The sequence below is a fragment of the Salmo trutta genome, chromosome 18, assembly GCF_901001165.1.
Source record: "Salmo trutta chromosome 18, fSalTru1.1, whole genome shotgun sequence".
Lineage (NCBI taxonomy): Eukaryota > Metazoa > Chordata > Actinopteri > Salmoniformes > Salmonidae > Salmo > Salmo trutta.
In genome coordinates this window covers 15,844,216-15,865,829 of record NC_042974.1, presented here as the reverse complement: position 1 = coordinate 15,865,829, position 21,614 = coordinate 15,844,216, and the positions used below count along the sequence as shown (strand labels likewise).

Here is a 21,614-nt window from a genome sequence, read left to right as displayed (position 1 = left end):
TACCACCATGGTGGAGGGGTACCTGACGGGCCTCATTGTTTAACTGGGTCCTGATGAGGGATAATACCACCATGGGAGAGGGGTACCTGGCAGGCTTCATTGTTTAGCTGGGTCCTGATGAGGGATAATACCACCATGTTAGAGGGGTACCTGACGGGCCTCATTGTTTAGCTGGGTCCTGATGAGGGATAATACCACCATGTTAGAGGGGTACCTGGCAGGCTTCATTGTTTAGCTGGGTCCTACTGAGGGACTTGTTTTGGGCAATGGTTCTCCCATGGATGATAGTGTCCATGTCCTTGCTTCATGTTGCTTAACACTACCTTTCTCCCCTCTCCTGTTCAGCCCAGATTATCTACACACTAATGAGTGTCGCTAGCTGTTAATGAATGACTGAGACTGGGGCTGGAGCTACCAATAGGCTGCTTGCTCCCTGAGGGCTATCTCATATCATGATTTAATACCAGACATATTGGACAATCACACTCCTCCGTCTTCCCTCCCTCCCTAGTCATTGTCCCACTCCTTCTTCTCCCTTGTTCTCTCCTCATTCCCCTTGCTCCCGCTCCTCCTTCTCCTCCCTCATTCTCTCCTACCTTATTCCCCCTTTCACTAAGGCTTGATAGTGTCACCATGGACACCCACTATACTCTGTCATAACTCTACTGTGACTGACTTGGTACTGCTCTGCTCTGAGGAATGGTACTGGTCTACTCTGTGTTGTTCATGGAATTTTGGATGATGGTAGTTGGCCAGCCAAATGACCACAGTCTCCGTAATATTTAGACACACATTTTCTCCTCACCTCTGCTCCTGACTGCATGTGCTACCATAAAAATAGAAAGAATAGTCTAACCCTAGCAATTTGACTGGTAAACTCATGGGTACACTCGCAATGGCTGCCTGGTATTGTGATGTAATAATTTCCATGGTAATGTAGCATGTTCAGGTTTCCTAGGTTTCTTCCTAGGTTGTGGCCTTTCTAGGGAGTTTTTCCTAGCCACCATGCTTCTACAACTGCATTGCTTGCTGTTTGGGGTTTTAGGCTGGGTTTCTGTACAGCACTTTGTGACATCAGCTGATGTAAGAAGGGCTATATAAATACATTTGATTGATTGAAATTTGATTGATTGATGTTCATTCAAATGATGCTAACTGATGTGGCTCATGCAATGGAATGTATTTTTTTTAAAGTCAGTTGAGTTGAATAAACAAATCACACCACATATTGATGGGTACACTTCCTGCTTTGCTCTCTCATCCTCAGAGGCTAGGTGTCACGGCTGTCTAGGACCGGTGGAGATGTGAAATCAGGAGCAGGAGACAGAGGGCCGGAGCAACGGTGTTTTAATAATAATAATTGCAAACGCAATAGCCGTAGGGCACAGGGCGCGTGGCGAAGTCCGCCAGGGGAAAACACATTCCCAAAAGAAGCGCACTGGGAAAAAAAGCGCACGGGGCGCAGCCCGGCAATATAATGGACAATAACAGTTTACACTCGCAACAGTCCTGAGTGGACAATAAACAATCCCGCACGAGAACCCCAACTGAAAATACACACTAAATAACCCCCCACTAATGACAAACACAAAACAGGTGCGGGATAGACAGACAAAACCAAAAGACACAGAAACAACGATCGGTGGCAGCTAATAGGCCGGCGACGACGACCGCCGAGCGCCGCCCCACCGAGGAGGGGAGCCACCTTCGTCAGATACTATGACACTAGGAGAGCATTGGGGGAACTCGAGCGTAGTATTAGTGAGATTGAGATAGAGATGGTGGGACAAGGCAATGTAGTCCTCCAGGCTAACTTAGCTGAATTACGTAGGGACCTGGGCAGTTTTTTCCAGGTTAAAGCAAAGGGAGCACTTGTAAGAGCTAGGTTCACCTTGCTCAAGGAGATAGATGCTCCCAGTTTCTAATTCTTTGGTTTGGAAAGACAGAGTGTTGAAGCCAAGGGTTTGCGTTGTCTATGGCTGTCTGATGGGCGGGTGACCTCTGTGGTGGGGGAGATGCAGGAGCGGACTGTGGAGTTTTTTAATGAGTTGTATAGGGCAGAACTGCGTGATCCTATGTGTGCTCAGGTTTTGTTTGTGTAAATCCCTAAGCTCTCTCTGGCACAGAGGGATGAAATTGATATTCCCCTGTTGTCCCATGAACTGGCAGAGGCCGTAAACTAAATGTCCCCCGGCCGTGCACTGGGGGTCGATGGACTCCCAGTGGAGTTTTATAAAAAATTCTGGGGAATAATTGGACTGGACTGGGTCAGGAAGGACTGGGAGGGGCTGTCACAGGCAATGGTGTCAAGACTGGCCAGGTGGAGGTGGCTCCTGTCCCAAGTGTTATGTAGAGCGAGGGTGCTGATAATCAACCACCTGGTGGCATCTTCCCTGTGGCATAAACTGGTTGTCCTCAACCCCCCGGTAGGTCTCCTCGCAGCTGGTGGATTTTTTCTGGTCGAGCCATCACTGACTGAGGTCAGCAGTGTTGTATATGTCCGTAAACTAAGGAGGACAGGGCCTGGTGGAACTGGAGAGCTGGGTGGCTGCATTCTGATTAAAGGTGGTGCAGAGACTGCTGTACAATACTGATGTCGGCTGGATGGAACCAGCATGTGCGCTGCTGAGGAGAGCTGGTTATTGTGGTTGGACTGGCAGCTATTCCTCATGAGGCTGGAGAGGCTGAGTACAGCAGGTCTCTCTGATTTTTACTCTGCACTGCTCAGGGCCTGGCAGCTGCTAAGGCCCACAAGAGAGCGGGGTGTGGAGCCTGGGCTGTGGGTGTGGGAGGAGCCTATCTGTTGAGATCCAGTCGGCCACCCTGCAGAGGTGACTGTTGGCAGCGGCTGGGTGACCTGTGACTGCTGGGAGAGGGGGTGGAAAACCCCAGAAGTCCTGGCACAACAAACAGGACTAACATCTCTTAGGTTGCTGGAGAGATTCCTGGAAGAGGTCCAGGAGAAACTGTCTGAGCCTGTAAGTGGGGTGTTTGAGTGGCCAAAAGGGGAGGGGCCACCAATTTTTCTGCCACTGCAGGTGACGGAAGAGGCTGGTGACTGGCAAGGGGGTCTGGAGGATTTGTTAGATTTTAACGCTCTGAGCCTGGGGGAGTTTGAGGGGGTGGGAGGTAAACCTAAATCTACAACCTCTGCATTAAAGTTAGGAACATTAGGAGCCTAACAGGAGTGAAGGCACATCAGTGGCAGGGGGTTTGTGGGGCGGAGAGTATGGTGGGTTTTAGATGGAGGGTGCTCTACAATCTCCCAGTACCAAAGAGGTCAGGGGACCTCCAGTTGGAGGGTTCTACATGGAGCCTTGGCCACTAACAGCTGGTTGGCACGGGTTGAACCGGGAGTCGGACATGGGTGAAACTGTGATTCATGTGTTTTCTGTGTGCGCCAGGTGAATGCCATTAATGTCTCTGTTGGAATGTCTGTGTGAGAGGTTGGGGGTGGAGTTTACTGTCAGGATGTTTATAATAGGGGACATGTATTCAAATAAGGAAAGGCCAAATGTGTGTTGTTGAATTTTCTGTTTGCTCAGGAAAAGTTGTCTATTTAGCTAACAAGGACGAACAGGGTCAAAGGTAACAGACCCTTTACTATTGTTGCATGGGATGTCTCTGCACGCCTTAGGGTGGAATTTTAGTTCTATAAAATTATAAAAAGTGTGGAGATGTTTCAGGAGATATGGAGTGTTGGGGGGGCTGTCTATACAGCTAGGGAAGATGGGTTGGATATACAGTTGTTTTTTGTGATGTGTGATGTTGTTTTGTATTGTGTGGTAGAGGGCAAGGTGAGTGTGCAGTACAGGGGATATTAGTTTTGGGTGGTGGTGAGGTTTTAATGAAATTAGAATTTATCATTAAAGAATGACTTTTTGTCTGTCTCTCTTCCTCTCTCTCGGGCTCTTCCTCTCTCTCGCTCTCGCTCACTCTTGCTCACTGTCTATCTTTATCTCTCAAACTATGTCTCTCTCTCTTTCCATGTCTCTCTCTCTCTCTCGGTCTATCTTTCTTTATCTCTCTCATTCTCTATCTCTGCATGCTGGGAGTGTGGTGCATGCTGGGAATTGTATGAGTGAGTGCGAGTGATGTCTGGAGTTAAATCGCCTTTGTTTTCCTTATTGTTTACTTTTCTTGGTGGTTTTCCTTTGCATGATTAAGGTTATCATTATTTTTATTTTTGTGGTAGAATAAAGTATATTGTATTTCTTGTTGGAATTGCCATGGTTTTGGCGGGGATGGCAACCCACATGGGGACGCCGCCCCGTCACTTCGGCACGGCTTTGGTGTGATACTGAAGCTACTGTCACTATGGAGGAGTAAAAAGGTTCCTGGATCAGACTTTTGGGAAATCTGTCAAATTGGCAGATGTATTTGATCTTGATAAGTTTGTGAGGTCAGCTGTGATGTTACAGAAGACGGTGGGGTTAGACCAGTTGAGTGTGATGAAGCGTTTCCGCTTGAGGGAATGTGTTACTGCTGTTATGGCAGCAAAAGGAAGTGGGAAACGTGGTAAGGTTAAGAGAAAATTAAAACAATGATAATGATCATGACTCATAGTGTTTTTTCTCTATGTCTTGTTTCTCTGCTTTTTCTTCTGTTTTTCCTTTCTCTTTTCTGTATGGCAATCAATTGAAAGGATCCTTACTCAACGTAGACAAACTAAGCGTGATACATAATCGTATAGTACATAACAAACTCACTTGGATCGTAGTGGCTTTAATTCGAGCCTTGCATTTCATTTTTAAAGCGGGTGACAGAAGCAAAACGGCCACCTTTAACAGAGATGTGCTCGGCATGACGAATTTGCGTTACAAAGAGTTTGAAGAAGGATGTAAGGCAACTTGTAAGGGCCCTTATGATGGAAAATGGAGCAAGACAACGGTCGGCTTTGGGCCAGAGGTTGATGACTTTGTGGCTGAACTGTTCTACGGCTATGGAGTGGGAGAATTTCGCCTAGGCAATGACTTCCTCGGTTTGACTCTGCAGTCTAGCCAGGCTGTCAACAATGCTAATTGGCTTGGTTGGCCCCTCACTGAGGTTGGAAAGGGCCTCTATCTGGTTGAGGCCTCAGGAGGTTATCACTTCTACCTGGTGGACAAAGATCAGCCTCCCAATGATCCTGTGCAGAATGTGAGTCTGGCATGGTCTGACCTGCAGGAATCAATACACTGCTGCTCCTCCCTTCTGGGGATGAAGGTGAAAGAGAACAATGAGGAGAAGAAGACTGTGCTGATGGGATTCACAGACACACATTGTAAACTAGAGCTTCACAACATTGTTGGGACAGTAGATCACGGGACAGCCTTCGGGCGGATAGCATTCTCCTGTCCACGTGAGCAGTTTTCAGATCTTGAAGCCTTGATGACAAAGGGAAAACATCAAATCTTTACTATCTTGGTTAGCCTGGACACCTCTGGGAAGGTTTGTTTAGCCTGGACACCCCTGGGAAGGCTTGGTTAGCCTGGACACCCCTGGGAAGGCTTGTTTAGCCTGGACACCCCTGGGAAGGCTTGGTTAGCCTGGACACCCCTGGGAAGGCTTGGTTAGCCTGGACACCCCTGGGGAGGCTTGGTTAGCCTGGACACCCCTGGGGAGGCTTGGTTAGCCTGGACACCCCTGGGGAGGCTTGGTTAGCCTGGACACCCCTGGGGAGGCTTGGTTAGCCTGGACACCCCTGGGGAGGCTTGGTTAGCCTGGACACCCCTGGGGAGTCTTGTTTAGCCTGGACACCCCTGGGAAGGCTTGGTTAGCCTGGACACCCCTGGGGAGGCTACAGTAGAAGTGGTCATTAGGGCTGATTCAGATGCCCATGAGATCTGCTTTGTTTTTTGAGTGTTTACTGTGTTGTGGGCTCCCAGACCCAGTAAAGCTTCTTTAAAACTCAAAACTCTTCATCTCTCTCTCTCTCTCTCTCTTTCCCTCTCAGTCTCTCTTTCTCATTATCTTTCTTTATCTCTCAAACTATCTGTCTATCTTTCATTATTTCTCAAACTTTTACTCTCTCTCCTCTCTCTTTCTCTGTGGTCTTATCCCTGTGTGCGCCGCGGCTCAGAAAGACTACATTTTTATTTCTCATAGTGTCACACACAGTTAACTGAGCTCTATTTCTCTCTCTGTGTCTGGAGGTCTTTCTCTCATTCTCCTCCTCTCCTCCTCCTATTTTTCTCTCCCTCCATGGCTGGGTATGGAGGGATAACAGGAGGACATGCTCTGTTACTTCAAGGGGTCTTAAAATTCAAAATCATATAGCAAAATTATCCTTGATATGACCCTCTTAAAACAATTCTATGTAGCTAAGTAGACCCCCCCCTCCCAGCTTAGACAGGGCTTTGACTGTTTACTGCCAAAAATAAGGGGGTTAAAAAATTGGGACCATCTGTTGTTCCATGTAGTGAATATGTTATTCAATGTGTTTGTGTGGGCTAATAGCAGTAAGGCTATCATCAAATAATTTTGTTAGATTTTTTTAATGTATTTTGTATTTATTTTTATACTTCAATAGGTCTTACAATTCAAAATCAAATAGCTAAATGATGCTTGGTATGATCTTCTTAAAACGATTCCATATAGCTTAGTAGATAGAACCCTCCCTCCCCTGGCTTAGACAGGGCTTAGACTCTTATGGGTTTAATAGTTGCGTGTGTACAGTCATGCTGCAGGTGGTTGCCTTGTGGCTTTTATCCAGGTGGGAGAGGGGAGAGCCAGACTGTGTGAATCCCAGCCAGAAAGAGGGAGCGGAGGGGTGAGGGGGGGAGACGTGGGAGGAGAGGGGTGAGGGGGGAAACGTTAGAGGAGAGCCAGGCACGCAAGATGCGGTTCACTTTTTGCAACCAAAAGGGTAGATGATTTTTTTTGTCAGTCACTGTATGAACAGTAAGTTCTGCTTTGGGGCATTTGTGGACTGAATCATTGGATAAAATAAAGCTCAACCAACGACGGTCTTCCTCTAAGAGAATACGTCTCTAGGCTAAAGGCAACGTAGACCAAAATAAACACTAGAATAGTGATATCATACCCCATTCTCCCCCTAGTCTCACAGAGTAGGTACACTACTGTAGGTAAACAAAACGTAACTCCCCTGTGTGTGTGTGTGTGTGAGTGTGTTCTCCCTTTCTCGGCCCTTGCATATTTCAGAGGTAGTACCCGGTGCTACTCTCAACCAACAAGCCTTCCTCATCCCCAGTAGGGACTGCACATCTGATCACGCCTAGGTAAGCCAGCCAACCTGCATCAGCCAGCAGAAGTTCCTGCTAGCACTGCAGCATAAATATTCAGGGAAACATATCCAACATTCTAATGACTTCTTCTTTATCACACACACACCTTTGCCGTTTATGTTTCCTCTACAGATCTCTTCCCTCCCTTTCTTCCCTCCTTGTTTCGCTCTCAATCCCTTTGTCTTCTTGCACATGCATGATTCATAGCTATCCATTAAAGACACACACCGATGGGCAAAAGAGACCTTGCTTGATAGGCGTGAAATAACAAACACAAATTAAATCACAAGAAAATGAATACACTCTTCTGGACAGTTCTGAGGTACGTGTGTTGATTCTCAACTGAGACTGAGTGACCAAAACCTAGTCTTCCTAATGAGAATATTTATTATCTTTTGTTTCCTTGATTTCCAACTCAAGTACTCCTCGCCTCTTTGGCTGGCATCTCATAAAACATGATTTTGGGGGAAGGAGTCTCGTCAACAAAAAAATCTGACTTCTGTTGCTTCCTTGTTTTCCTAAAGTGACACTTTAACTCAGCAATTGTTTTGTCTGAGCAGCTTAATGTCTGACACTGTTCCTATTGGGCCTTTGAAGAGGTGAGGGAGGGAGGGAGGGAGGGAGGGAGGGATGGCTGGGAAGGAGGCAGGGAAGTAACAGAACAACCATCTGGCGTCATTTAGTTGAGGAGGAGGATGATAAGAGAGGGAGAGAATGAGGAAGAGAGGTGTGATCAAGGGTATAGTGAGAGAGAGAGGGGTGTGATACATTTTAATTGTATTTATTTAACCTTTATTTAACTAGGCAAGTCAGTTAACCTCTACGGGCCACGGGGGCAGTATTGAGAATTTTGAAAGAAATATGTGCCCATTTTTAACTGCCTCCTACACCAACTCAGAAGCTAGGATATGCATATTATTAACACATTCGGATAGAAAACACTCTGAATTTTCTAAAACAGTTTGAATGGTGTCTGTAAGTATAACAAAACTCATATTGCAGGCAAAAACCTGTGAAAAATAGATAAAAAAAAAAGAGAATTTTGTGACTGTACTATTTAGTGTCATTGTTTTAAAGATACCACAGTGAGAAAGGATTCAGTTCGCAACTCCTACTGCTTCCACTAGATGTCAACGATCTTTAGAAAGTTGTTTGAAGCATCTGTGATAAATACACACCGAATTAGAAAGCTTACAAGTTGACACGTCATCACTTCATTTTTTGCGCCTGCGCATGAATCTGAGAAGAGTGCCTTTGTCATTATCGTTTATTCTAGACACTTGATAGGTTGTGTGAAAATATTACTGATGTTTACTGATGTTTCACGTTAAAAATGGAACAAAAGATTAGTGCTAAACAACGTTTGACATGTTTAAACAAACGTAAATAGATTATTTACTAGGTTTTCTTTAGTTTTTCGACGTGACTTTACACTGCCCACCTCATTTTGTGGGAGCCTACTGAACGCTAACTATTTGGACATAAATTATGAACTTTGTCAAAAGAAACCACATTTGTTCTGGACCTGGGATCTCTGGCAGCGCCTTCTGATGGAGATAATCAAAGGTAAGGGGATATTTAGAAGGTTATTATCGATATTAGATGATGCTAATGCTAACGGTATAGCTTAGCTTAGCTTAGCATATAGCTTATTGTTGTTAGCATAGTACCCAGTTTATACAAAATGTGATTTCCCAGTAAAGTTATTTTGAGATCTGGCCCTTCGGTAGCAATTACGAGATGATAATATATTATTCTTTGAATGACAATATTATAATTTACCAATGTTTTCGAATAGTAATTCCGTGATTTGTAATGCTGGATTCACTGGGTGCATTCGAGCCGAAAAAAATTCTGAATTTCACCGCGACTGTAAATGCTGTTTTTGGATATAAATATGAACTTGATGGAACTAAAAATGCATGTATTGTATAACATAATGTCCTATGAGTGTCATCTGATGCAGATTGTCAAAGGTAAGTGCATAATTCTAGCTAGTTTTCTGTCTGTTGATGCCCTTCTTTGAATTGGCTAAACATTACACGCAGCTATTGTCAATGTACTCTCCTCACATAACCTAACTTTATGCATTCTCCGTAATGCCTCTGAAAATCGGACAGCGTGGTTAGATTTAGGAGATATATCTTTCAAATGGAGGAAAATAGTTGATTATTTGATTTTTTGAAATGATTACTCTTGCAGTTTTGAATTCCCCGCCATGGTCACATGACAATGAATCCCAATACCGGGATAAGATCGGGATAAGATCCTCAACAGGTTAAGAACACAATCTTATTTACAATGACGGACTACCCAAGCCAAACCCTACTCTATTGTGCGTGCCCTGTGTGACTTCCGATCACGACCGGCCGAGAGCGACCGGCCGAGAGCAACCGGCCGAGAGAGAGAGAGAGAGAGAGAGAGAGAGAAGAATTCTGCAAAAATATCCTCTGTGTACAATGTAAAACAACAAATGCATGCAGAGCAGAATTAGGCTGCGAATTATCAAAATCCAGAAAAAGAGCCCTTAAATTCCACAATCACCTAAAAGGAACCCTTCCATATCAAAGCCATCACATACAGAGAGATTAATCTAGAGAAGATTCCCCTAAGCAAGCTATTCCTAGGGCTCTGTTCACAAACACAAACAGACCCCGCTGAGCCCCAGGACAGCAAAAGCAACACAATTAGACCCAACCAAATCATGAGAAAACCAAAAAGATAAATACTTGACGAAGTGGAAATAATTTACAAAAAAAACAGATCAAACTGGAATGCTATTTGGTCCTAAAAGGAGAGTACATAGTTGCAGAATACCTGACCACTGTGACTGACCTAAAATTAAGGAAAGCTTGACTATGTACAGATTCAGTGAGCATGGCCTTGCTATTGAGAGAGGCTGCAGTAGGCAGACCTGGCTCTCAAGAGAAGACAGCCTATGTGCACACTGCCCACTTTAGAAACTTGCGAGTGTAATGTTTACTGTTAATTTTTTATTGATTATTTCACTTCTGTTTATTATCTATTTCACTTCCTTTGGTAATGTGGTGCGGCAGGTAGACTAGTGTTTAGAGCGTTGGACTAGTAACCGTAAAGGTTGCAATATCGAATCCCCAAGGTAAAAATACAATTATAAATAAAAATCTGTTGTTCTGCCCCTGAACAAGGCAGTTAACCCACTGTTCCTAGGCTGTCATTGTAACTAAGAATATTTTCTTAACTGACTTGCCTAGTTAAATAAAAGTAAAAACAAATGTAAACATATGTTTCCCATGTGAATGAAGACCATTGAATTGAGAGGGAGGGAGGGAGGGAGAGGGGAAGAAAAGATGGGGAGAGGGAGGTAGAATGCAACATATAGTGTCACTAGTCTTTTGGAAGGTATTAAGGGCTCTGGTGTGGCCACTATCAGGGGCTGGTAATAACAACCAACGGTCTGGTTAGCAGCTCTGGTGTGGGCACCGTCAGGAACTAGCAATGATAACCAACGGTCTGGTTAGCAGCTCTGGTGTGGGTACCGTCAGGAACTGGCAATGACAAGCAACGGTCTGGTTAGCAGCTCTGGTGTGGGCACCGTCAGGAACTGGCAATGACAACCAACGGTCTGGTTAGCAGCTCTGGTGTGGGCACCGTCAGGAACTAGCAATAACAACCAACGGTCTGGGTAGCAGCTCTGGTGTGGGCACCGTCAGGAACTAGCAATAACAACCAACGGTCTGGTTAGCAGCTCTGGTGTGGGCACCGTCAGGAACTGGCAATGATAACCAACGGTCTGGTTAGCAGCGCTGGTGTGGGTACCGTCAGGGATTGGCAATGATAACCAATGGTATGGTTAGCAGCTCTGGTGTGGGCACCGTCAGGAACTAGCAATGACAACCAACTTTCTGGTTAGCAGCTCTGGTGTATTCATAATTATAAACAGAATGAAATCCTTGCCTGGCTTGACATTTATGTTTAATTAGTTATAGTGCAATATATACGCTTCCTAGTCCCTACTCACCTCACTCTGGGTCGGGGTATTGTTTGTCTGTTTGAGGGTCTTGTGTCGAGGCGTAGTTTACCTTGCAAAGACAAGCAGTGGTGTATGACTAGGAGAAATGTGTGTGGCTGTGTTGAGACGTGACAACAGGCATTGAGGTTAATACCAGAGCAGGGCCACACAGCTCCGCAACGCATGACCCGCCCAACCCGCTCCTAACCGCCTGCCCGAAAGCACTGGCTTGTCACACTACTAAAGCCCCATCGGTGGCTTTGATCCCTTGCTGTTGTTCAGTGTGTGTGTGTGTGTCAGGTGGACTCTGGTGCTGGCTGGTTTCACACACGCACAAACACACACCACCCCCTACTGTGGTAAGGCCAGAAGACTTAAATCTCTATGTCTCTTTCCTCCTACCCCCCTCTCTCTCTCTGCCTCTTCCTTCCCCTTCTCATATATATACATATATATATACACACATATATATATACATATATATATACACACATATATATATATACATATATACATATATACATATATATATACATATACATATATACATATATATATATACATATACATATACATATATACATACATACATACATACATACATATATATATATATATATATATATATTTCCCTCTCTCTTTCTCTCTCTCTCAATTCAATTCAATTTCAATTCAATTTAAGGGTTTTATTGGCATGGGAAACATATGTTTGCATTGCCAAAGCAAGTGAAATAGATAATAAACAAAAGTGAAATAAACAATAAATTTTTTCACAGTAAACACTACACTTACAAAAGAATAAAGACATTTTAAATGTCATATTATGTGCAATGTACAAAAGGGAAAATAAATACACATAAATATGGTTTGTATTTACAATAGTGTTTGTTCTTCATAGGTTGCTCTTTTCTTGGGGCAACAGGTGACAAATCTTGTTGCTGTAATAACACACTGTGGCATTTCACCCAATAGATATGGGAGTTTATCAACTTTTTGGAGTCTGTGTAATCTGAGGGAAATGTGTGACTCTAATATGGTCATACATTTGGCAGGAGGTTAGGAAGTGCAGCTCAGTTTCCAACTCATTTTGTGGGCAGTGTGCACATAGCCTGTCTTCTCTTGAGAGCTAGGTCTGCCTCTGCGGTCTCTCTCGATAGCAAGGCTATGCTCACTGACTACATAGTCAAAGCGTTTTGGGTCTCTCATATATATATATATATATATTTCTCTCTCTATCTCTCTCTCCTCACACTCCTCAGACCTGTGATCCTTCAGGCTGGTGATTAAACAGCAACCATTCACTTATCAGGAGCTCTCTAGTTTCTCTCTCTGTGCCATAAATTAGTAGCAGCTCTGCTTCGCTCCCTAAATCAAATATTATCTGCTAGCTGGCTGCTTGGGTGGCTGGCTGCATGGAGAAGAGGAGGAGAGGAGAGGAACACAGGAAGAAAAGAGGAGGAGTGGAGGAGAGGAGGAGGAATATTGGAGGAGTGAGTTTGTTGGTTTGTTTGTGTGAGTTTCTCTATTTGACTCGGCAGCGTGTGAAATGTAATTAAACTAGGCTAGACACACAGACACTTTCTCCACTCCATCTCCACTGTCATTATTCGTTGTTGTCTCTTAACCCTTTCTGTTCTTTCATTAGAAATTGTGGAATAGACATTGCATTGATGTCTCTGCCCAGTGGGATATAGCAGCACTTGGAATGGTTGCTCGACTAAAAGGTTTGCGATTATGCTGCAGGATTTAGAGGTCATTTGTGGTATAGTACGGTACCCTGCGTCACTACTTCATTGCTCCAGGCCAGCACAAATGGGAGGTAGAGCACTGATTATGCTTTTGGGTCCCAAGGCACTACTGTCTCTAATTGACAATAAATGGGCGATATAATCCAAATAGAAACTGATAATTACAGTTGAAGTCGGAAGTTTACATACACTTAGGTTGGAGTCATTAAAACTCGTTTTTCAACCTCGTTTTTCAACCTCAACCTCACAAATTTCTTGCCAACAAACTATAGTTTTGGCAAGTCGGTTTGGACATCTACTTTGTGCATTTTACATTAAAATGTTTGTCATTTAGCAGATGCTCTTATCCAGAGCGACTTACAGTAGTGAATGCATACATTTGTGCATGACCCAAGTAATTTTTCCAACAATTGTTTACAGACAGATTATTTAACTTATAATTCATTGTATCACAATTCCAGTGGGTCAGAAGTTTACATACACTGAGTTGACTGTGCCTTTAAACAGCTTGGAAAATTCCAGAAGATTATGTCATGGCTTTAGAAGCTTCTGATAGGCTAATTGGCATCATTTGAGTCAATTGGAGGTGTACCTGGGGATGTATTTCAAGGCCTACCTTCAAACTCAGTGCCTCTTTGCTTGACATCATGGGAAAATCAAAAGAAATCAGCCTCAGAATTTTTTTTTAGACCTCCACAAGGCTGGTGCATCCTTGGGAGCAATTTCCAAATGCCTGAAGGTACCTCGTTCATCTGTACAAAAAATAGTACGCAAGTATAAACACCATGGGACCACATAGCCGTCATACCACTCAGGAAGGAGATGCGTTCTGTCTCCTGGAGATTAACATATTTTTGTGTGAAAAGTGCAAATCAATCCCAGAACAACAGCAAAGGACCTTGTGAAGATGCTGGAGGAAACAGGAACAAAAGTATCTATATCTACAGTAAAACGAGTCCTATTTCAACATAACCTGAAAGGCTGCTCAGCAAGGAAGAAGCCACTGCTCCGAACCCGCCATAAAAAAGCCAGACTACGGTTTGCAACTGCACATGGGGACAAAGATCGTACTTTTTGGATAAATATCCTCTGGTCTGACGAAACAAAAATATAACTGTTTGACCATAATGACCATTGTTATGTCTGGAGGAAAAAGGGGGATGCTTGCAAGCCGAAGAACACCATCTCAACCGTGAAGCACGGGGGTGGCAGCATCATGTTGTGGGCATGCTTTGCTGCAGGAGGGCCTGGTGCACTTCACAAAATAGATGGCATCATAAGGTAGGAAAATTACATGGATATATTGAAGCAACATCTCAAGACATCAGTCAGGAAGATAAAGCTTGGTCGCAAATCGGTCTTCCAAATGGACAATGACCCCAAGCATACTTCCAAAGTTGTGGCAAAATGGCTTAAGGACAACAAAGTCAAGGTATTGGAGTGGCCGTCACAAAGCCCTGACCTCAATCCGATAGAAAATATATGGGCAGAACTGAAAAATTGTGTGCAAGCAAGGAAGCCTACAAACCTGACTCAGTTACACCAGCACTGTTGGGAGGAATTGGCCAAAATTCACCAAACTTATTGTGGGAAGCTTGTAGAAGGCTACGCAAAATGTTTGACCCAAGTTAAACAATTTAAAGGCAATGCTACCAAATACTAATTGAGTGTATGTAAACGTCTGATCCACTGGGAATGTGATGAAATATGTAAAAGCTGAAATAAATCATTCTCTCTACTATTATTCTGACATTTCACATTCTTAAAATAAAGTGCTTATCCTAACTGACCTAAAACAGGGATTTTTTACTAGGATTAAATGTCAGGAATTGTGAAAAACTGAGTTTAAATGTATTTGGCTAAGGTGTATGTAAACTTCAGTATTACTTACTCAAACTGTTGTTACACTAAGGTTTTGATTCTAAGAGGAAATGTGACTACAATTAGGGTGTGGAAATGTTAGGATTATTTTGCTCTTGCTGTAGTTCTGTAACCTACTCCCAACCGGTCACGTTGTACAGCGCCTATGTCTAAGACACTGCATTGCAGTGCACACTGTGTTGCTACAGATGTTGGTTCAATATCCGTGTCATCCTCAACTGGGAGACCCATGAGATGACTGTAGGCTTTTGGTTTCTCTCCCTCCAAAAACAGAAATAAATCATTCTAAATAACAAACTGGCTTCATGTACAAATTAGTAACAATGTCTCACCCCATGTTCAAGGAAAAAAAATCTTGCTCATTTTATGTTATTTGAAAACAAAATCATCTCCAAAATATAGTTATTTTTTAAACAAAGTGATTTATTATTATTAGTAATTTAAAAATTATATAAAAACCCCTTGGAAATTCTCACAGATATGTTACTAACCCTGTTATTAGCAGGACAATATATATTTGTCGTATTGGTCATGGCTCCCGAGTGGTGCACAATGGGATTGCCTTGCAGTTTTCCAGACGATGGACCTAGCCCATGGGGAAGGGAGGAGGAGTTAGGGGGAGGGGGTGCCCACCCGGCCCCACTGGGTAGCACAGAGCAACAATGTAAGGGGCATTGCACTAATTATGGCACCGACTAGGGAAACGTTCCCGCTGTTCTTAGTGCCTGTCTGCATGTTCAAACTTAAACAATGTAACTAATAATGGCGTGAGAAATGCCCCTTAGATATAAAATCAGAGGGCAGATATTACTAAATATGAAACCATTAGTCCTCTCACTAAAGGCATCAGTCATAAATTATACTTAAATATGACCTGGATTTAGCGAAAAATGACATGAAAAGAGCATTTGGAAATCCCAAACTCTAAAAGTAATTGGAAGGTAGATCCAAAGTATTTGTGACATTGTGGTTACAATAAAGAATGTAAACAATATGCTGTGTTTTCATTTTGCAGTAGTGATGGACAGCTGGAGGCATTTTGTATTTCTTCATCAACATCTTTATACGTTCGTTAATAAAATAACGAGAAAAAATACATCAAAAATGATAGAAACAATGTGGTTCCAGAAACTCCTCTCTGACATAGGGTCCAGCATATCTCTTGATGATTTCTTCCTCAAAGAAATCTCAAGCCATGGTACCTGAAAAAGGAGGAAACAGTGAATTATTGTGGAAACGCCATAACAGTCCGTGAGGTGTAGGCTACAATATTTTATGTACCTTTTGCTTTGTAAATGACCAAACTTAAAAAACACACACATATATATACATACATACATACATACATACATACATACATACATACATATACATACATACATACATACATACATACATACATACATACATACATACATACATATATATATATATATATATATATAATATATAATGTAACATGTCTTACCAAGCCTTTCCATAAGTCCACGCAAGTTTCTCCAACTGTCTTCTGACTGTGATTAGAGAGATGTGCCATGAAGCCAGCAGATTACAGATTGCCTTTCCCGATCGCTCATCATCTTCATGCCCAAAGTAAACTGCCTGTTACTCAGGCCCAATAGCTAGAATATGCTATAATTGGTAGATTCCGATAGAAAACACTCTGACGTTTCTAAAACTGTTAAAATAATGTCTGTGAGTATAACAGAACTGATTTGGCAGGTGAGAACCCAAGGAGAATTAATCCAGAATGTGATTTTTTGATGTGTGTTTTTCCATTGAAAGACTATTGTCTACATAGGGATTTAGCTCCCAGATTGCAGTTCTTATGGCTTCCACTAGATGTCAACAGTCTTTAGACATGGTTTCAGGCTTGTTTTTTGAAAAACGACCAAGAATAAGAAGTTTTGGAAAGTGTCTATTGAATCGTGCACTACTGTTTTGCGTGTGTGACTGCGTGCGCACTCTTCGTTATTTTTCCATTCTATTGAATACGCTATTGTCCGGTTGAAATATTAGCATTTATTTAGATATCTGACAACCTGAGGATTAATTTGAAAAATTGTTTGACTTGTTTCGACGAACTTTACTGGTACTTTTAGGATTTATTTGTCTGCATGTTTGAATGCCTTTGAGCAGGTAGATTACTGAACAAAACGCGCCAACCAAACAGAGATTTTGAGATATAAAGAGGGACTTTATCAAACAAAATGACCATTTATTGTGTAGCTGGGACCCTTTGGATTGCCAACAGGTGAAGATCTTCAAAGGTAAGTGATTTATTTTATCGCTATTTTTGAGTTTTATGACACCTGTGCAGGTTATGGATTTATGCTGATGCAGGAAGTATGTGAGGCGCTGTCCTCAGACAATCAAATGCTATGTTTTTGCCGTAAAGCCTATTGTAAATCAGACAACGCGGTTTGATTACCAAGATTCTAAGCTAAAGAATGGTGTATAACACTTGTATTTTCATGAATGTTTAATATTACGACTTTTGTATTTTGTATTTTGCGCTCTGCAATTTCACCGGATGTTGTCGACTGATCCGTAAGAAGTTAAAGAAAAAAACGCTATGTCTGGTGCAAACCCAACATCTCTCATCATCCCGAGAACACCATCCCCACAGTGAAGCATGGTGGTGGCAGCATCATGATGTGGGCTTGTTTTTCATCAGCAGTGACTTGGATACTGGTCAGAGTTTTAGCCTCGCTACTGTTATTTTTCACTGTTGTTTTTATTTCTTTACTTACCTATTGTTCACCTGTTGTATTCGGCGCACATGACAAATAAACTTTGATTTGATTTGGAATTGAAGGAATGATGGATGGCACTATATACAGGGAAATTCTTGAGGGAATCCTGTTTCAGTCTTCCAGAGATTTGGCACTATGACAGAGGTTCACCTTCCAGCAGGACAATGACCCGAAGCATACTGCTATAAAGCAACACTCGAGTGGTTTAAGGGGAAGCATTTAAATGTCTTGGAATGGTCTAGTCAAAGCCCAGATCTCAATCCAATTGAGAATCTGTGGTATGACTTAAAGATTGCTGTACACCAGCAGAACCCATCCAACTTACATTTTAGTCATTTAGCAGACACTCTTATCCAGAGCGACTTACAGTAGTGAAGGCATACATTTCATTATTTTTCATACATTTTTTTTCTTTTTTTTTCTTTCTCCATACTGGTCCCCCGTGGGAATCAAACCCACAACCCTGGCGTTGCAAACACCATGCTCTACCAACTGAGCCACACGGGACGTGAAGGAGCTGGAGCAGTTTTGCCTTGAAGAATGGGCAAAAATCCCAGTGGCTAGATGTACCAAGCTTATAGAGACATACCCCAAGAGACTTGCAGCTGTAATTGCTGCAAAATGAGACTCTACAAAGTATTGACTTTGGGGGGGTGAATAGTTATGTACCATCAAGTTTTCCGTTTTTTTTTACTTATTTCTTGTTTGTTTCACCAAAAATAAAAAATAAATGTTTCTTCAAAGTGGTAGTTATGTATATCAAATGATACAAACTCCCGAAAAATCTATTTTAATTCCAAGTTGCAAGGCAAAACATTTTGAAAAATGCCAAGGGGGTGAATACTTTTGCAAGCCACTGTACCAGGAGCAGTGCCAGGCCTGCCATGTCTTTTCACTCATCCAGCTGTAACACATAGAATTCACTGATTTGTATGCGAAGCAGTACTTGTTTCAAAACATCTCATCCAATGTCACTGATGCGTCGTGAAACAGTGTTGTTTGATGAAGGAATTTTCTGTATAGTTTTTCTTTAATCTTTTCTCCCAGCATTGTCCCAGCCATATCCGTGGCAGCAGGAAGAATTAAGTCCTCCACAATAGTATGGGGCTTGCCTGTCCTATCCACTCAGTAGTTCACCATAAGACACTTCTAGCCCCTTCTTGTTAATGGTATCTATTGCTTTTGTACATGTCTTACTACTCAATAATTGTCTTAATTGTCGCTAAAAAACTCTCATGGCTTATTTTTCAAATTTTCTAATTTTGTTTCTAAATGTCTCCGCAAGAGTGAAGGTTTCATAGAGTTGTGAGATGTTATATTTGCAAAAGTACTACACTGTGGCTGAGGAAAGTCAATACTCCAAATATAAGTGAACCCAAAATCAAAGTAGTTCATCATATTTGCGCCACTTTGATGGTCCAACGTCCCTGTCTGTTGTTTGGTGCTTTCTCGGGTAAGGAGACAATAGCTCTTCGGCTGCATCAGATTGACAACTGTCAGTGTCCATGCTAGCTGGGCTAACAACAAATGTAGAATTTCTGATGCTAGCATTGGATGTGCTTGTGGAAGCAGAACAACTTGTGTCGTCGACAGGTGCAGGTGTAGTACTGTTGGTAGTAATGGTGCTACCTGTAGAGCTGTTATGTGTCTCTATGGACGCGGGCCTTACTAAATGGACTATTTGAAAATGTGAAAAAAAGATATTTATTTTTTTAAATGTGAATCACATTTTTATTTGGCGTACCCCCGACAGCATTGCATGTACCCTGGGGGTACACTACAAACTGCATTAATTGGCATGGAAAATGGAAGGGCAACAGGCATTGATGGGCTTCTTGTTTACTTTTTTAAGTACTTTTGGGCTTGTTGGGAGAGGATTGGCTAGCAGTAGTTAATGGTAGTTTGACCAGAGGGATACTACCGATAAGCTGCTAGAGGGCTGTCCTCACCCTACTGACAAAAAAGGGTGACTCTAGGGAGGTGAAGGACTTGAGGCTGGTGGCTTTTTCCCTTTCCCTTTATTGTGCAATGATTATAAGATCCTGTCCAAGGCTTTGTCCAACAGGCTGAGGGTGGTGATAGGGCAAATCATACATACGGACCAGTCATACTGTGTTGCCGGCAGGCAGATAGGAGATAACATTTCCCTGATTCTGGATTTTTTGGACGTCTCTGGGGCTATTGGGTTGGATGCTGGTCTATGTTCAGTTGATCAGGAAAGGCATTTGACCGAGTTGAACATCAATACTTATGGCACACTTTTGAGCCATTTGGTTTCAGCTCTGGTTTTATTGCCATGACCAGGGTGATATATGGTGACATTGAAAGTGTACTAAAAGTTAATGGTGGCTTGAGTGCTCCTTTTAAAGTGTGTAGAGGTATTAGTCAGGAAAGTTTTGTCAGGAATGTTGTATTTATTTAATTTTTTATTTCACTTTTATTTAACCAGGTAGGCCAGTTGCTAACAAGTTCTCATTTACAACTGTGACCTGGCCAAGATAGAGCAAAGCAGTGTGACACGAACAACACAGAGTTACACATGGGATAAACAAACGTACAGTCAATAACACAATAGACAAATCTATATACAGTGTGTGCAAATATAGTAAGATTAGGGAGGTAAGGCAATAAATAGGGCATAGTGGCCAAATAATTACAATTTAGCAATAAAACACTGGAGGGATAGATGTGCAGAAGATGAATGTGCAAGTAGAGGTGCTGGGGTGCAAACAAAATAATAATAACAATATGGGGATGAGGTAGTTGGGTGGGCTATTTACAGATGGGCTATGTACAGCTGCAAACATCGGTAAGCTCCTCTGACCGAAGATGCTTAAAGTTAGTGATGGAGATATAAGTATCCAGCTTCAGTGATTTTTGCAATTCGTTCCAGTCATTGGCAGAAGAGAACTGGAAGGAAAGGCGGCCAATAGAGGAATTGGCTTTGGGGGTGACCACTGAAATATACCTGCTGGAGCGCGTGCTATGGGTGGGTGCTGTTATGGTGACCAGTGAGCTGAGATAAGGCGGGGCTTTATCTAGCAAAGACTTATAGATGACCTGGAGCCAGTGGGTTTGGCGACGAATATGAACCGAGGGCCAGCCAACGAGAGCATACAGGTCGCAGTGGCGAGTAGTATATGGGGCTTTGGTGACACAACGGATGGCACTGTGATAGACTACATCCAATTTGCTGAGTAGAGTGTTGGATGCCATTTTGTAAATGACATCGCCGAAGTCAAGGATCGGTAGGGTAGTCAGTTTTATTTTGGGACAAGCTAAGATGTTAATTGTTCTGAGTAGAAAACATAAAATAGACACGGGATATGGGCAGGACTTAAGACGTGTTTTTAAAGGATTAGTCGAAGCGAGAATAAAAGTGGATTTGTAGTTCTTCTCGGCTGTAAATGATATCCCATTGTTTTAGGAGAAGTGGGCTTATGAAGGAGCGGTTTGTTTTGTGGAGGAGGGGATTCTATTTTCTGTTGATGAAATGAGTTGAATGTATATTTGTATTTTTTATTTTATTATTATTATTATTATTATATTTTTTTTTTTGGAATGACAGATTTGTTATTTATATTCTGAAAAGGCACAGTGTGCCATTATTTGTGTAATAATGAAGTATAAACAAAAGCTCCTACCTATGGGAGGGTTCTCTCCAGGAACAGGGTTGGAGTGAAAACCTACATGGTTTGGAGAGCCCTGCTCTAGGTATTTCCTTCAGCTTTCTACATCAGATCTCACATACCTTGGATTCATATCTCTGCACGGCTAAAGTTCCTGTGGCACTTTAGCTCAACCCAACTCCCATACCCACTATATCCCAAGGCCACGTTCCACAACACTTTCACCCACATTCCACTGTAGGCTAAGGCTGAGAGAGATGCCAGGTTACAGCCATCTTATTTCTCTCAGCAGTTCTTCATGAGATCCCACATGCTGGGTCACAATTGGTGAGGCCTGGGGCTAGCTGGCTGGCTGGTTGGCTGGCTTGTGTAACCCTCCATGG

The 21,614-nt window shown here is 42.6% G+C and overlaps 2 protein-coding genes across 7 annotated transcripts in view; both read left to right on the top strand.

Moving 5' to 3' along the window:
- Window positions 1-5,841, top strand: part of LOC115152705 (glyoxalase domain-containing protein 4-like) — a 96,235-nt gene extending 90,394 nt beyond the window's left edge. The window contains exons 2-4 of the mRNA XM_029697436.1: window positions 2,729-2,831; window positions 4,694-5,430; window positions 5,779-5,841. Of these exons, the coding sequence (XP_029553296.1) occupies window positions 2,729-2,831; window positions 4,694-5,430; window positions 5,779-5,841 (903 nt within the window). The remainder of the gene's footprint in view (window positions 1-2,728; window positions 2,832-4,693; window positions 5,431-5,778) is intronic.
- LOC115152880 (protein sidekick-2-like) overlaps window positions 1-21,614 on the top strand; it is a 594,976-nt gene that overhangs the window by 175,699 nt on the left and 397,663 nt on the right. The window lies entirely within an intron of this gene.